Source organism: Lepidochelys olivacea, assembly GCF_965140295.1.
Source record: "Lepidochelys olivacea isolate rLepOli2 genome assembly, chromosome: 6".
Taxonomy (NCBI): domain Eukaryota; kingdom Metazoa; phylum Chordata; order Testudines; family Cheloniidae; genus Lepidochelys; species Lepidochelys olivacea.
In genome coordinates, this window is record NC_140416.1 from 40761422 (window position 1) to 40776639 (window position 15218).

The 15218-nt window shown below is 43.2% G+C and overlaps 1 protein-coding gene across 2 annotated transcripts in view; it reads right to left on the reverse strand.

Annotated features, from left to right (window-relative positions):
- Positions 1–276: 276 nt before the first annotated feature.
- Positions 277–15218, reverse strand: part of BBOX1 (gamma-butyrobetaine hydroxylase 1) — a 74607-nt gene continuing 59665 nt past the window's right edge. For both annotated transcript variants that reach the window (XM_084631658.1, XM_084631657.1), the window contains exons 6-8: positions 12513–12709; positions 11230–11396; positions 277–6236 (exon numbers count right to left, since the gene is read on the reverse strand). In XM_084631658.1, the coding sequence (XP_084487784.1) occupies positions 6076–6236; positions 11230–11396; positions 12513–12709 (525 nt within the window). In that variant the 3' untranslated portion in view covers positions 277–6075. The remainder of the gene's footprint in view (positions 6237–11229; positions 11397–12512; positions 12710–15218) is intronic.

Here is a 15218-nt window from a genome sequence, read left to right on the forward strand (position 1 = left end):
AGCTGCATGCACACATACCTATGCGAAATGAATGCCATCTCTGTCTCTGAGTTTGCAGATTCATGAATAATCTTATGTTTGTAACAGGCACATAGATCATCAGTGAAAAGTGTCCTTGGAATCGGCAGAAAAGGAGCAGGGAGTTAAAGCACTAAAATCAGCTTTTCTTACCATGGAAATCAAGACTCTGACAACCAGCATTCAAAGGCTTCACGTGTACAGCACATTTCATGACTCTGAATATAAAACTAGTCACTCTAGCACACAGGACATGCCTTTCATAAAAGGAACGTGCCAACTAAGCAGCACAGTGCATTTAATGTTTTGGGATAACATGAATATTACACGAATACAAATGTACACAAAGCAGTGACATATGAACCGGAGAGGTAGTCTGTTTTTATTTACCTTCCACTTTACATTTGGTCTCAGAGTAGTAGCTGTGTTAGTCTGTATTCGCAAAAAGAAAAGGAGGACTTGTGGCACCTCAGGGATAAGCTTTTCGTGAGCTGTAGCTCACGAAAGCTCATGCTCAAATAAATGTGTTAGTCTCTAAAGTGCCACAAGTACTCCTTTTCTTTTTACATTTGGTGTCACAGATGTATGCAAAACGTACACACAAGCAAATCCATGGCTTACAACTGCCAAAGGACTGAATTCATGCTGTCTGTACTCCTGATCCTGCACCACTGGGAGTTTTGCCATTTACCTCTCTGAACACTAGCTCAGATTTTATGGTCCTACCTGCTAAAGGCCACATTCAGCGTGACAGGAGGGCATGGGACACTTCTCTCCATGCACAGTCTATTTCTCTCATGCCCAGGAGATAGGTTCCACTGTGTTGAAGCATAGCGGCACAAGCATAGTCTTCCAGATAGGTGGGGTGCAGTCACTGGTACATGCTAACCAAACTGCACACACTAGGCAGCAAACAAGTGCATGTTACTGCAGATTCCCCAGGCTCACCTGGATGAATACTGCACCTGCATTGCTGTAGGAGAGGATGCACTGCTCAGTGCAACCACCTGAGTCAGAATTTAGCTTCTGTAGCTGATTGGTAACTATAGAGGTAAGACAAATTTGGCTGCACTGGGCATATACACAACCAATCAAATTGCTATCTTTGGAAAAATATCTCCTGGCCACCATTCTCCAGCATATGAGCAAAATCCAATGTCCAAAGCAACTTTTAATAATACATAAGCATATGACTAAAATGGCTCTCGGAAAAGTAATGCACAAAATGACACTCCCCTATAAGCATTTGTATAAAGCCAGGTGTCTTGCTTCACAGTTTAATTCACTTTAACACCACTATGTGGCAAATGATATATAAGAAAACTAATGTACAATTAAAACACAGTGCTGTGGGGTTTTGGTTTTAATAGAGATGTACAAACAGACTGCCTGCATATTTTTTGAAGGAAATGTTGAGGGATCAAATAGCTACTAAAAGCTAGGTTTTGTGACATACCACGAGCTTATGCTGTCACTTCAGACTATAATGTGATGCCCAAACTCTGAGATGTCAAAATTCACTCTTTAGTGTTCTAAAGAACTCGCTCAGTTTCTCACATTCTCATATCAGGAGTGTGAAAATAACCTGTTTCTGTAATCCTGAGTTGTTGGGGGCGGGGGGAGAAACTAACAGACAAAATATGTTCTGGTTAGCAGAATATATTTTTTAAACCTCCCTTTTCCAAATTGAAATCTGAATAAAGGAAATTCATTTCTGTGAAGGATAGTACCCAAGCAACCTGACAGTACTTTGCTGTTGTACACCATCGTGTGTCCCATATTCTGGACCCTACAGTGAGTCTGCAGTACAGCTGGGGAGGGTATTTTATCATGCAAGAAGGGTGCATGAGAAGAAGGATGTCCTTGTGGGCTGAGTTCTAGGAGATCTGGGTTAAATTCCCAGCTCTGCCACAGACTGACTGTGTGATGCTGGGCAAGCCACTGAGGTGGAAGGCTCCTTAGTTCAACATTTAGGCACATTAGAACTGTTGAGCCGTCAGTCTAGGGTTGTCCGACTGCCTATGAAATTTCTTTGTGGGGCAGGAATATATACACCCAGGGAGCGGAAGGTGGCACTGGAGTCCTTCAGGATATGCAAAGACTCACCTGTCTTTTTGTTAAACAGATGAACGTCATTGAAGGGCAGATCCTCCACGGTTTCTGAAGCTCCCTGGGAAACCCTGAAGCATGAACCCCTGATTCCCTGCACATTGAAATGGCTGTAGCCATCACCCCTGAAGATGTCTCAACTGCATCTACCACTGATGGAAGAGTGGTCCTGGCAACAATCTTGCCTTCCTCTATAAAAGCCTGGAAACAAGCTCTGTCCTGCTGCGGAAACTTGTCAGCAAAGTCCACAGATTCTGAATAGTTCAGAAAATCGTACTTAGCCATCAGTGCTTGGTAATTGGCTATCCTGAACTGAAGGCTAGAAAAAGAAAAGACCTTCCTTTCCAATAAGTCAAGATGTTTGCCTCCCTTATCAGTTAGAGTAGATCATGGGTGTTGCTGCCTAGATTTCTCCATGGACCACTTAAGAGTTTGGGGCAAGATGAGAGAACAGAAATTCCACCACTTTGCTGGGACATGGTAATATTTCTCTGCCCTCTTAGGAGTAGGGGCACAAGTAACTGGGGTATGCCAGAGCACTCTAGCTTACTCCAGTATGGCTTTGTTAACAGGGAGCGCTATCTGACTGGAACCAGAGGATAGCAGGATGTCCAGGAGCTTATGCTGAGGATCCTGAACTTCCTTAAGAGGAATCTGCAGCTCCTCTGCAATTCTGCAAAGTAGTTCTTGGAACTGCTTATAGTGATCAGAAGGATGGAGACATCAGAGCCACCACCTCATCTGGGGATGAAGATGACAATCTTGTTGGTTCTAGTGGAACTGCTGGGTCCAGCATGTCTTCCTACTCCTCCTCAGCTGGATTAGGAGGAAGCTCTGATTGCCCTCTCAGACAGGTGGATGAGATGGTTCCCCAGCACACGGCAGCATGGTATGGGTCACATGGCTCCCAATAAGGCCAATAAAATGAATTGGATGAGGGTGGCAGAGGTCCCCATGGCATGGGGTACCAACAGCTGTGAGGCAGGTGATGAGGTGGAGGTTAATCCCAAGCTGGTCCAGGCCTCCTGTCTGGGAAGGCATGTTTTGGAGGAGGAATTAATGGTTCATTGGGTAGTTCAGAATCTTTCGAGGAAGAGAAAGCCTCGGTCAGAGTTATGAGGTGAGCTAGGGCACATGTGTGGACCAACGAATTCTGATTTCATAATTCTCCGGCTCCAGGCGCTTGGAACACATGTGTACCCACTGTGGAATACACAGACGGATCAGCACTCGAAGATGAATACACAATATTGATCAAGCCTTTGCTGAGAATGCTTTAAAGGGAACTGGCGATGCAATCTGTTCCATGCCTTTCATGGTATGTATCGATGCAATCCATGATGAAGCTTGCAAAGAATTGGTGTTACTAGTGTAGTATTTAATGGAGAAAAGAACTGGTATTAGAGAGATTTCTAGATTTAAATGAGTATAATATAGGGACCAATGTATCTGTATTTGAGAAGACAGATGTTAGTAGTAGATGTTGAAGATACAATAACTAGAGTATACGGTCACTTTTCAAGAAGCTCTAAAAGAAAAGAAATACTGAAAGAATTTGATGATTTTTGCAGTGTAGAAAGCAGAAAATTTTTGAACCATGTGCTAAGTCGATGGCTAAGTTTGCAGCACTGTTTAACCAGACTACTTCAGCAATATCCAGCTTTGAAGGCATATTTTTTCCCCCAAGGTAATAAAAATCCTGGTGTAAAATCTCAAAGTAATTTTTGAAAATCTACAAACTGAACTGTACTACCTGTTTTTGCGCATTATGCAGCTGTTTCAAAAGATCTTTGGAAGATACATAAAGCCATCCTGTCTCAAAGAAACAAAAGAATTGTCAAAGGTAGATTTCTTAAATCCAGAAAACTAAGTGGAGGATAACAAATTGTTGGATTTTGTGCCTCACCATTCCTGAAATCTGAAGAAATGCAATGCAGTGCTCATTGTGACACTATCAGCAAAAGTTTTTACTCTGATGTGAAGTGAATGAAAGTGAAGCTAGGAAAGCTCTTCTGGAAAATCTCCCAGAGAAGACAGACATTTTACAGTCTTTGTGTTAGATTTCAGGAAGAGAAGCAGACATGAGTTTTCTATTCTAGTGAAGACACTGACGACCTTTCCAGTAATTCCCACAGAAGAAATGGAGAGCCTCAATAATGAATTTGGTACCTCCCATTTAACAAGGAAGTTTGAATTTGAAACAGAATCAATGCTAGTGATTTTTTTTGTGACGGGTGAACTAAAAAGTCCAGTGTCAGGGACACCACAGTTTCCACTGCTTTCCAAAGCTATCTGAGTTTGTCTCATAGCAGTGCTGGGTGTGAAAGGATTTTCAGCATATGTGTAAAAATTTGCACCCATCAGAGAAGTGAAATCAAAACTAAGACACTAAGGGGTGTACTTGCCACCAGAATGAATTTGTTTTGCAAACAGTACTGTTACCAGCTCTACCTGAGCAACGAGAGGCTGAAGAAAGCAAGAGTGCTATGTTCACAGTACTTCAACAAGATCATTAATAAGTTAAAATACATGTTTTTATGGTATTATTTAGCAAAGTAATATAAGGGAACTTATATAGTGTGTCTAGTCAGATAGGGGTTATTAGCAAATTAAACACCACCACAAATTTCCCTGAAATTATTTTGGAAATGTTGGTCACTATGGATATCTGAGACAGAAGGGGGAACTGAACCAGAGCCTCCCATGTTCCGGGTGACTACCAGTGTTGGTGGGAGGGGGCCCCTCCTCTGTTTTTCTTGGGAAAGGGCTGACCTGGCTTAGGCAATGAATTCCAGGAAAGGCTTATGGCTGTGACTCCCAAGTGGAGGGATTCCCTTCGGCCTGGAGTTAGGCACCTACTGAAGAGTGGAGTTTAGGCCACATCTCTCTCGTTGGCATTTCCTACTGGCTATCTTAGGCAGCTCCTAGCTCAATCTGCTGCTTTTTGTGAATCCTATCTTTAGGCAACTAAGTCTCTCCTTCTATTGTATAGGGAGCCTAGGTGCCTAGCTCAGGGCTGTGAATTCCACTCAGTGGCAAGGTGCCTAAAAGTTAGCCTTTGCAATGCTGAGCCTAGTCCCCCATGTGACTCTCATGCTGAATCTCTCAATGCCTCAGTTCCTAGCTGTAAAATGGGGCCAAAAACATCTTTCATCTGTACAGACTGAAAGCTCTTCAGGACAGGGAGAGTCTTCTACTAAGTATATGCTAAGCACCACAGTAGGGGTCTGATCTCTGGACTTTAGGTAGTATTGTAATACTACTACGGATAAGGAGGGGTATGAGTCCATCTCCTCTCTTATAGCTGTATGGACTCTTTAGAGCTAACTGGAATAAAAAGTACTAAAAACACTCAAAAAACTGGTAGTGTGAAATTAAGCAGGAGTGGCTCTGAACCATACACAAAGAGCAGATCTGTTGAGTAAGAAGATGCTATTTTTGAATAGTCACTTTTCAGAGTAGAATTGCTTGTTAACCTCACTGGAGATTCTAAAGCTGTTGTTGGTTTTTTGGGGGTGGGGTAAAGAAAATGAGTCATTATATATAAAATGGTTTTATCTCTCTGAAAATAGATATAAAATTCTCAGAAAGCTGCTGTCCATTATAAACACTTAATGGGTGACACATGAAAGGCTTTTCTTGATGCCTCACCTGGAGAGACTGATTTCTGAGAAGGAAAGGCCTATTTGTGATGTATTGGTACTAACCAGTTTCAAACTAGTACAGTAAGTTGTAATACCACTTACAATGACAGCAGAATAAAGACATACTATAAGAGATATTGTTTTCAACAAAGCATACTTTCAAAAAATATGGTCAGTCTTTCAAAGGTTACATTAGCGAAGGTTGTAAAATGTATGCTTGGTGTTGGAAATCCAATACATTTGTATTTTTTAAAACAAAGATGAACCGTCCGAGGCATTGCTAATTGCTAAACCAGAAGAAAGTTTAATTGCTATTCTGAATGATCTTCCTCAGGAGTCGGAGTCTTGACATTACCACATCCCAGTCTGCATAAGCACCTTCAAGGTGACGGGATGTTTCTGCTCCTGATTGGTAGCTCCGGCGACCATGCAGTAAACGCCAGTTGTCAAATGTTACTATGTCCCCTATGAAGATATTAAACAATGTACTTCACAACTTTGTCATGTTTTCCATCATTTCAAATATATAACACATTGACGTGATTTAAATGCATTTGTCTGAGTGTCTCTTAAAACCCGCAGCCCCAAAAAACCCATTCCCCACAATTGAGAAATGTAAACATTCTGAGAAAGCACAACATTCCATCACTTACATTTGTCTGTGCCTGGGGTAACTGAGCACCTCATAATCATCAATATACTGATGCTCAACATCCCAGTGGCATTGAGGCGCGCTATTATCACCATGTTACAGATGGGGAACTGAGACACAGAGGGTCTAAGTAACTTCCCCCAGTCACCCAGGAAGTCTATGGCTGGGAATTGAATTCAGGTCTCTCAAGTCTCAGGCTAGAGCCCTAGCCACTGTATCTTCTGCAAACTGCAACTCCCTCCCACATCACTAGGGTTATAGGGGCTGCAGGAGTACTACAATCCTATGGCTGAAATAACCACTTTGCATGGATCCAACCAGCACAGAGAAAGGGGCTTGACATGAAATAAAATGACCTCACCAATGGTGGCAATGCAGCAAAGCCTCTACTCCCCCACCCCACCCTTCTCTGTCACCTGAATGGGGGGAAATGTACAGGGTGCCCAATTCATTGTTGTAGAGGATAACTTCAGTGCAAAATGGAGCTAGGAGGCTCTCACTCCTCAGTCAGGGACCATTCACATTTGGCCAAGTTCTGAGCCTTTGAAAAACTGCCGTTTGCACCCCAGATGCCAACTTTCATGCGGTAATAAGCACCCCGACTTTCACAATAAGCCAAAAATCAAGCTAATCCCATTTCAAAACAAGCCAATCCCTAAGTCCCCCAACACTCTATGTGACTAGATCCCTTCGGTGTGCAGTCTGGGACTGTGGTGGTCCCACTGTGCACCCCTGACTCTCTCTCCCCCTTGTCCTTGCTTGCCGGGAGCCGATCAAAAAACAGAAGCAACAAGCTACAACAAGCAACAGGCAACAAGCAACAAGCCAAAAACTAGCCAACAAGCAACTCACAAGCCAATTAGGACAAAAACTAGCCCAATTTCTGTGTTTTTTTCAGGGGTTTGGCATGTCTGGTTTGCACATGCTCAGAAGCAGCTTCTTACGGTCTGGGAGCTAAATTCTTCAAAGGTTCTATTGGCACTGAATACACAGCTCCATGTGTGACTGCACTGCGCATGTGCTATCCCCAAAGAACAACTCAGCATGCCTCATCTCTGGGAGTTGGGGCTAAGCAGGACCTTCCCAGCGATTGTGGCTCTGGGCTGCTGTGGTGCGGGCACCAGAACTGAGAGCAATGGACTTTCTGTCCTGTAGACTCAATGCTCTTGCTGATGGTGCCCAACAGTGAGAAGGGGGAAGCAGCCTGATTAAAAGGCCGAGGTGAGGAATGGTGGGGGTGTGCGTGTGTTTGGGTGTGGGGGAACATGAAGAGAGGGGAATGAAAGAGCCAAAGGGTGGGGAGAAGCAGACAGGGAAGCAGTAGCCAACAGGAGCTGGGGGAAGGGGCAGCAGAGGGAGTTAGGGAGGAGAGGTGCAGGTGTCTGGGTGGTATACAGGTGTGATTCAGGGGGAACAGAGGTAGGAGCCTGGGTCTGGATAGGATTAGAGGGAATGGAGGCAGGAACTGGGGGAAGGGGCTAGAGAGGGTGAGCCAGACTTGGTGGGGGATGGGGCAAAAGGGTCAATAAGCACTTAGCGCATACTATCTTTGGGCTTTTGCACTGCTGCCCACCATTGCAACGTCTGAGCACCTTCCATGCAAAATCCCCTCCAGAATGCAGACCTGAAGCCAGGAGTCCTGAGACTCTACATTCCTCTGCTGTCAGCAAATATGTACGAAACCTACTTGCAAACTGTGTTTTATCTCCCTCTATGCCCAATCCACGTACTCTGCCTGCTGCTGCTATCAATAGCTCTGTTAGCTCAAGTGGCAGAGGTCTGAGAGGATCTAAAGTTTCCAAACCTGCTTGATGACCCAGGCAGGTGTCAATATGATGCTACATGATGGAATTTCTGTGTTTTCAGATTTTTTTTTTTTTACATGAGAAAATGACATCCCAAAAGACCACATTAAAAGAACATTACTAAGGTTGCAAAGTCGAGCACTAAAAAGTTAGGAAATGTCAGAATTAAGTTTGCCCATACAGCCTTAATTCAGCCTCCTTGTGCATATGGCTTCTGATACATACTACTTTTCCACCCAAAGGCACTCCTGCCTCATTCAGTGCTTTGGGAATTAATCAGGTTTATATAGTCAAGGAGGGTGTTATCTCTAGGACTCCTGCCGCACGTTGGAAGGTATGTAGTGAATAAGGCAGGAAACTGGAGAAAGAGAAACAAAACTGCCTGTTCTCAAATGGATAAAGCAGATGTTAATTCCTTTGAAGTTTACACCGCTGTTGTGGAGTCAGGAGTCTGGCTGATTCCATAGGTGTGGTGGGAGAGGAGGACCTAGATGGGAAATGTTAGACAAAGGATTAGGAAGCTGTTAAATAGAGCAGACTGAGGAAGAGAGGTAGGATCTGCAGTGAAAGAGACTGTAACCAGTTTCCTAGACTCTGGGTAACCAGGTAGGGCTATGTGAGGGGAGGGCGGCTGCATGAGAGATTGTGCAGAGGAGGAGGAACTGTGAAGGACTGCATGGAGGATGAGAAAGACGGACCATGAGGGATCATGCAGAGGAAGTGGAAGGACCACGGGGGATCCGTGGCAAAAGAGGAAGAACCACGAGGTATCACATGCCGGGGGAGGAGGAGACGGGACCATGTGGATCATGTGGAGCAGAAAGAGGGACCACAAGGGACCATGCCAAGGCGGAGCAAGGGGAGCAAGTACAACAAGGGATCGTGCAGAGGAAGGACAACAAAAGATCACGAGGGATGATGCTCAGGGGCCAACAAGGGATCACTGGAGGAAGAGGGACCACAAAGGTTTGCTCAGAGAAGCAGGAGGAGGAAGCCGCATGAAGTATCATGCAAGGATGAAGAACTGTTGGGAAGAAACAAATGCAGGTGCCTTAAACAATGAGTGATGAGTAAAAAAACAACTAGGTTGAGGAAAGAGACAGCTCCACAGATAAGAGTCGCCCACAGCAACCTCCCAGGAGATGTGTGAATCTTTATTCCCTCTGGTGCAGTGAGCTAGGGCAGAGCCTTATTCCCTGTTACAGCCAGCACAGGGGAGGGGCTAATAAAGTTCTCGTGTGTGGGGCTGTCTCCAGCCGGGGGAGCAACCTTGGGAAAGTGGCTGAAATAGATAGCACTCATGGCTCCCCACCGACCTCGATCAAGGCTCCACATACGATAATCTGGACAAAAGGTTTAAGTGGGTGAAGTCACTTCACATACACAAAGCCAGAGGCTTTGTGCAGGTGATGAGTATGGGTGCTAGCAAGTAAAATCCACCCATAACCCAGAGGCTCCCCCCCGACCTCGATCAAGGCTCCACATATGATAATCTGGACAAAAGGTTTTAGTGGGTGAAGTCACTTCACATACACAAAGCCAGAGGCTTTGTGCAGGTGATGAGCATGGGTGCTAGCAAGTAAAATCCACCCATAACCCAGAGGCAAGGTGTGGGTCTGCAGTGCACACCCCTGGCAGCTATTACTGCAGCCTATGGGCTGGAAAAGCATGTGCTCCATCACCTCCGCCCTGCGTGTGTGGGGCAACAGTGCCACTAGAGACATATAACAATGGATCCCCTGGTCCATCTACGTTGCTGCCCTCTGCAGCACACAGGACGGCAGATGCCTTCATGTGTAGCCCTGCTGCACAACCCGACCGCGACATATTAGCATGGCATGTCTTTGCCCAAGCACTGTGCACCAGGGTAATTTTCAGCCAACAGGCTCAGAACAGCCTGTATTTTTTGTGTGTAACATATCTAACTACATTATAAAAACATTCAGGTTACAAAGTCAAGTGTTTAAGAGTTAAGAAATGCCAGAATGTAGCTAACCCATGCAGCCTTAATTCAGTCCTCTTGTGTGTATGGATTATGATACAGGTTACGTCTATACTTGGAACTACGGGTGGGATTCTCAACTCATGTAGCCGTACTTGTACTAGCCCTCATTGCATTTGTGTACTGAAAATAGTAGGGTAATCACGGTAGCAAAGACTGAAGGGAGCGGCAGGAACAGATTAGTCACCTTGAGTACAAACCCGACTGGAACCCCCTGGGTACATGCTTAGGGTGGCTAGTCAGTGCCACTGCTTGCTGCTGCCCATTCTACCACAGCTACACTATTATATTCAGGGTGTATGGGAACTGGGATTCACACTCTCAGCTCCAAGTGTAGACACAGCAACAGTCCTTCATTAAGTGATCACATGCTACTTTTTTCCACAAGACCCCTGCTCACACAGTGCACAGCAGGAACGTGCTCACTTAATGGGCAGCTATTCAACGGTCTGTGTTATCCTCATCACTCAGCCTGGGCCCCATGAATTATTTACTGCACACTATTTAAACACAACTCCAAAGACAGAGTAATTAATTTCCTCCATCATGGTTTCTATGATGCTCTCATCATAGTATCTGATTGCTTCATACCTAATAGTGAATGCGTCTTCATAACACCCTGTAAGGTAGTGCAGTGCTATTATCCCCATTTTACAAATGGGGAACTGAGGCACAGAGAAATTAAGGGTAAAACTGTCTAAGGTGTCCACTGATTTTGATGCCCAACCTCAGACCTCATTTTCCAGAATATTTAGCATTTGTATAGCACTTTACGTGTTCAAAGCACAGCTCCAATTGATTTCAGCTGTGGTCATGAGTGCTCTGGACTTCTCCAAATCTGGCCCCAAGTGTTTCATGCTGGGTACTCAGAGAGGACCAAGGCTGTCTTTTCATACCAGCATTGTACTAACATATTCAAATGGTTAGGATTTTGTTCTTAGGCAAAGGCATGAAAAAAATCTTCCAATTACCATAAGCAAAAGCAACTTATTCACTGACCTGGTTTCATCTTGTAGGTAAACTTATGTTCCGGGCTGTTCAATAGATCAATGAACTCCTTCAGAGCTGCATAAAATGGCTGCACTTTTTCAGCAGGTATGTCAAAAACAGTGTCTCTTGTTGCATTATTATAATTGATACGAACCACTTGGCCTCTGTAATCTACACTGAGAGACAGAGAGAGAGAGAGAAAAATGTATTATCATGCCACTCAAACCTTTTAGCATATTTTTGTTTTGGTGGGGACAGGTTCACTTCCCCCTTTCAGTTGTTGGTTGTTACAGTACAGTTCAACAGTGAAGTGCAGTGCTATGACAAAGTATTGTACATTATTGCATATCAGGCTGCTGATTCCAAGTTTATCAATGGGTCAGGGTTTAGGAAGATTAATAATCAAAGGGACTTGAGCTCCTAAATATTTTGGTATTTTTGAAAATCCCACCCTTATTCTGTCTATATAAAAAATCAAAACACACACACACACAATTTATATATCTGTATGTGTGTGTGTTTTGATTAATAGATTTTTACAGCCAGAAGGGACCATTCTGACATCTAACCTGACCTCCTTGTCATGTAACAAGATTAAAAGATGATGATAATACAACAAGACAGCCTCTATGTAACATCAGAGATTTTTCTATCTAGGAGCTTCAAAACATGGCAGTGCCCCAGCATTGGTGAACATTTCATATAGAATTTAGATAGAAGACCAACTGCTCCTAAATTCTATTTGCAGCTGTGAAGGATATCAACTGAAGGTTATTATGGTTGCTGTGAGTTCCTGGAGGGTGGAAAGAATGAGTAGGGAAAGTTGAGACATGATACATTTAATAATAAAAATAATAAAGAATAACTGACACATTATAGTACAACATAATTCAGTTGACAAGAAATAATACTTAAAGACAAAATTGAAACACTGTTTTCCCACAAGGTGGCAGGCACAGACCCTCTAACATCTTTCTGCAAGAGAAACAATGAAAGATGCAAATAGAACTTTTTCATTCAAACAAATTGTTGCTATGCAACCAGTACTAAATTTGTAATGAAAGCGTTGCTGGGACTCAAACAATTTTTTTACATTCATAACTAATGCAGCAAGCCCAGATGTGCCTGGGCTATGAACTGCCAAGCCTAGAGGTACTGGGGCTCAGCCCTGGCAAACCTAGGCACAAATTAAGCACTGTGTGTAACTCTGTAATTCCTGGTGAACCAGCAATATGGTATGAGCTACTACTGGGATTTTGCTAGCTATAATCACACCCTTGACTATTACTCACTCTATAATCCTCTGTTTAGACTGCATAGTGAAATCACAGTAGTCGATCCCAACATCCGTGAAGTCTACAAGGGTGGAGGAGAGGATTTGAAAGGCTTGGGGATTTTGCTCCTTCAGCTTGTTGGATATGTGAAATCCATCCACAACTTCACTTTCACCTCCAGTAGCTGCTTGTTTTATACAATGAAGAAACTGAATCTGTAACAAATTAACACCTCATTACAGGAAGAAACAGCCTGGATATTTAATAATTCATTATCATCAGTTCACTCATCTGCCCTGTCATTTAAAAATATCCTAAAAGGACCTGTAGCCCCATTGTATTACCCCAGTTTTACACCAGTCTGGATCTACCGTCACAATGGGGTAAAACTTAAGTAACAGGGTGGTGAATTAGGCCTAAATCACAAAGCTCTGGTTCCATAATTTTCTTCTGGCCTGAGTCAGGTTGGTATAACTGGTTATTGTTGCCATATAATTTTAAAAACACACTGTGGTCATTACAGCCTCTCTAAATATAGGGGATTATTTTCCACTTGCAGAAATGACATAATTAGGTGTGAAAAATGTGCTCACCAAGGATGTCAGTGTATGTCACTGGCTTATTGAGGACAACAGGTCTAAGATATCTACAGCAATAATGGACCCTCAGGAAACATACACTTCTGTTTATGGTGTGTTCAGAGTTCTCAAAAAACTGGACAAGATGGAGCTGAAGGGCCAAATTCTGCTCTCAGTTGCACGAATGTAAATCCGGGATAACTCTAGTGGGCTCAGTGTTGCTCCCAGTTAATGACAAACTCCCATTGACATCCAGGAGAGCAGCATCAGGTCCACTTACTGCAGCTTACACCAGTGTAACTAAACACAGAATTGGACCATGCAACTTTCACTGAAGTCATAGAGGACTGCACCCATGTAATGGAACTGAGTTAGATCTGAAGAAAATGGGAAGTAAGGCAAAGAAGCGAGGGAAAGGAACAGATTCAGGTATTGTTAGCTGCCCCTGTAGTATGGGGTGATGTAATATGGCAGTGATTATACAGAAAAACAGGGGTAACTGTTGAGGCAGAAGAAGAATCAATCAACATAACCATTAATGAAATGAAGTTTAGATTCTAATTACAACCTGCCCTAGTTAAGGGATGGTGTATGGCTGCACTGGCCCAGGCACAAAGGTGATTCAGGGACTCACAATTCATTCCCTGTTCCTTCCGTGCGCTGGGGAGGGAGTACATTACTTCAGCTTTTTCACAGAGGAGCTTGCTCCTACTCTATATCTCACACCAGCTATTCTGGACAGAATGTAGAGGTGCACAGGAGACAGAACACCCATTTGCTTACAGCAGGGAGTACTAGGTAAGCAGCTTCTTCTCTCACCACCGTGGCGAGAACTGCAATCTGTGCATGAGCAAACAGGGGCATACATGGCTAGGGAAGGGCTGTGACAGTTTAGCCCACAGTGATAATGGCCCTATGACAAAACTCCAAGGGATGCAAAATGAGACATTAGCTTTCCAGTCAAGAGAGATGGAAACTCCAACCAAAACTAGCACTCATCTTTAACAGGATATCATGTGAATGAAATCAAAACTTTTGAAAAATCCTCAGATATTTTTATAGGTGGCCTCTAAAACTTCACCACCACCCATTTAGGGCTATACTTTCTGATAGTCTGTTTTAGATACATTAAAGTACCCAGATACTATATAATAATTAGGAAATTAGGACAATCATGCATTGTGAGCCTAGGTGGTAAATATGTTTCTAATGTGCTAAAAAACAATTTTTATTTTAAAGTAGGGTTTTAGAATTGAACAGGTTGTGCTTTTCTTTTTTTTTAAAATGTTTTATGGCAGTACGTGATTTTGTGGTTTTGGCACAGATAAGATAGTGAGCTAAGGCACATCTGTTTCCTATTAATGAATTACCACTCTATTCCTATTCCACATTAACCAACAGCATCTAAATGAATTTTCAGCAAGTAGCACATTAATGTGAAAGATTTGGCACCTCTTCAGAAATAGATCTTACTGGCCTGTTCATTTCATCACAAAATCATTACTTCAAGCCTTGGGGTGGGGTGGGGTTGGGAGGGATGATTGCAAGTATGAAATTTGAAGATACAAATGTTTGCTGTAGTATCTTTGTTAGTTATACATTCTTTGTGGTACTCTCTTTCAGGTCTGTTGTGAATTATGTGAATCATGTTGTACTGTCATGGTGACTCAGAGTTCCACAGGTTAACTGGGTAAAAATGCATTTCCTGTTATTAGTTTAAAGTTGTTGCCATCCAGTTTCACAGGATATCCCCTGTTTCTTGTATTATGCTTAAGTAAACAGAAGTGGCGATTTACCTTCTCTCACTCGTTAGGTTTATATCTTGATCATCTCTCCTGTTTGTCTCCTCTCTGAATTACACACACCTAGAATAAAGTTTTCAAAGCTGCCTAAGGTATGCCCAGTTCCCATTAGTTTTAATCTTTTCAATCTCTCTTCACGTGGAAGTATTCTCAGGCCTCTAATGATTTTTTCTCCCCATCTCTGAACTTCTGTTTTTGTTACATTATTTTTCAGATACGGTGGTCAGAAATGGACACAGCATTCAAAGCGAGGGACCCTATTGAACTGAATAATGGCACTGTAATATAGTCAATATGATTTTTGTGCAACATACTGCATCCTAATATGCAGTTTGCTCTTTTTG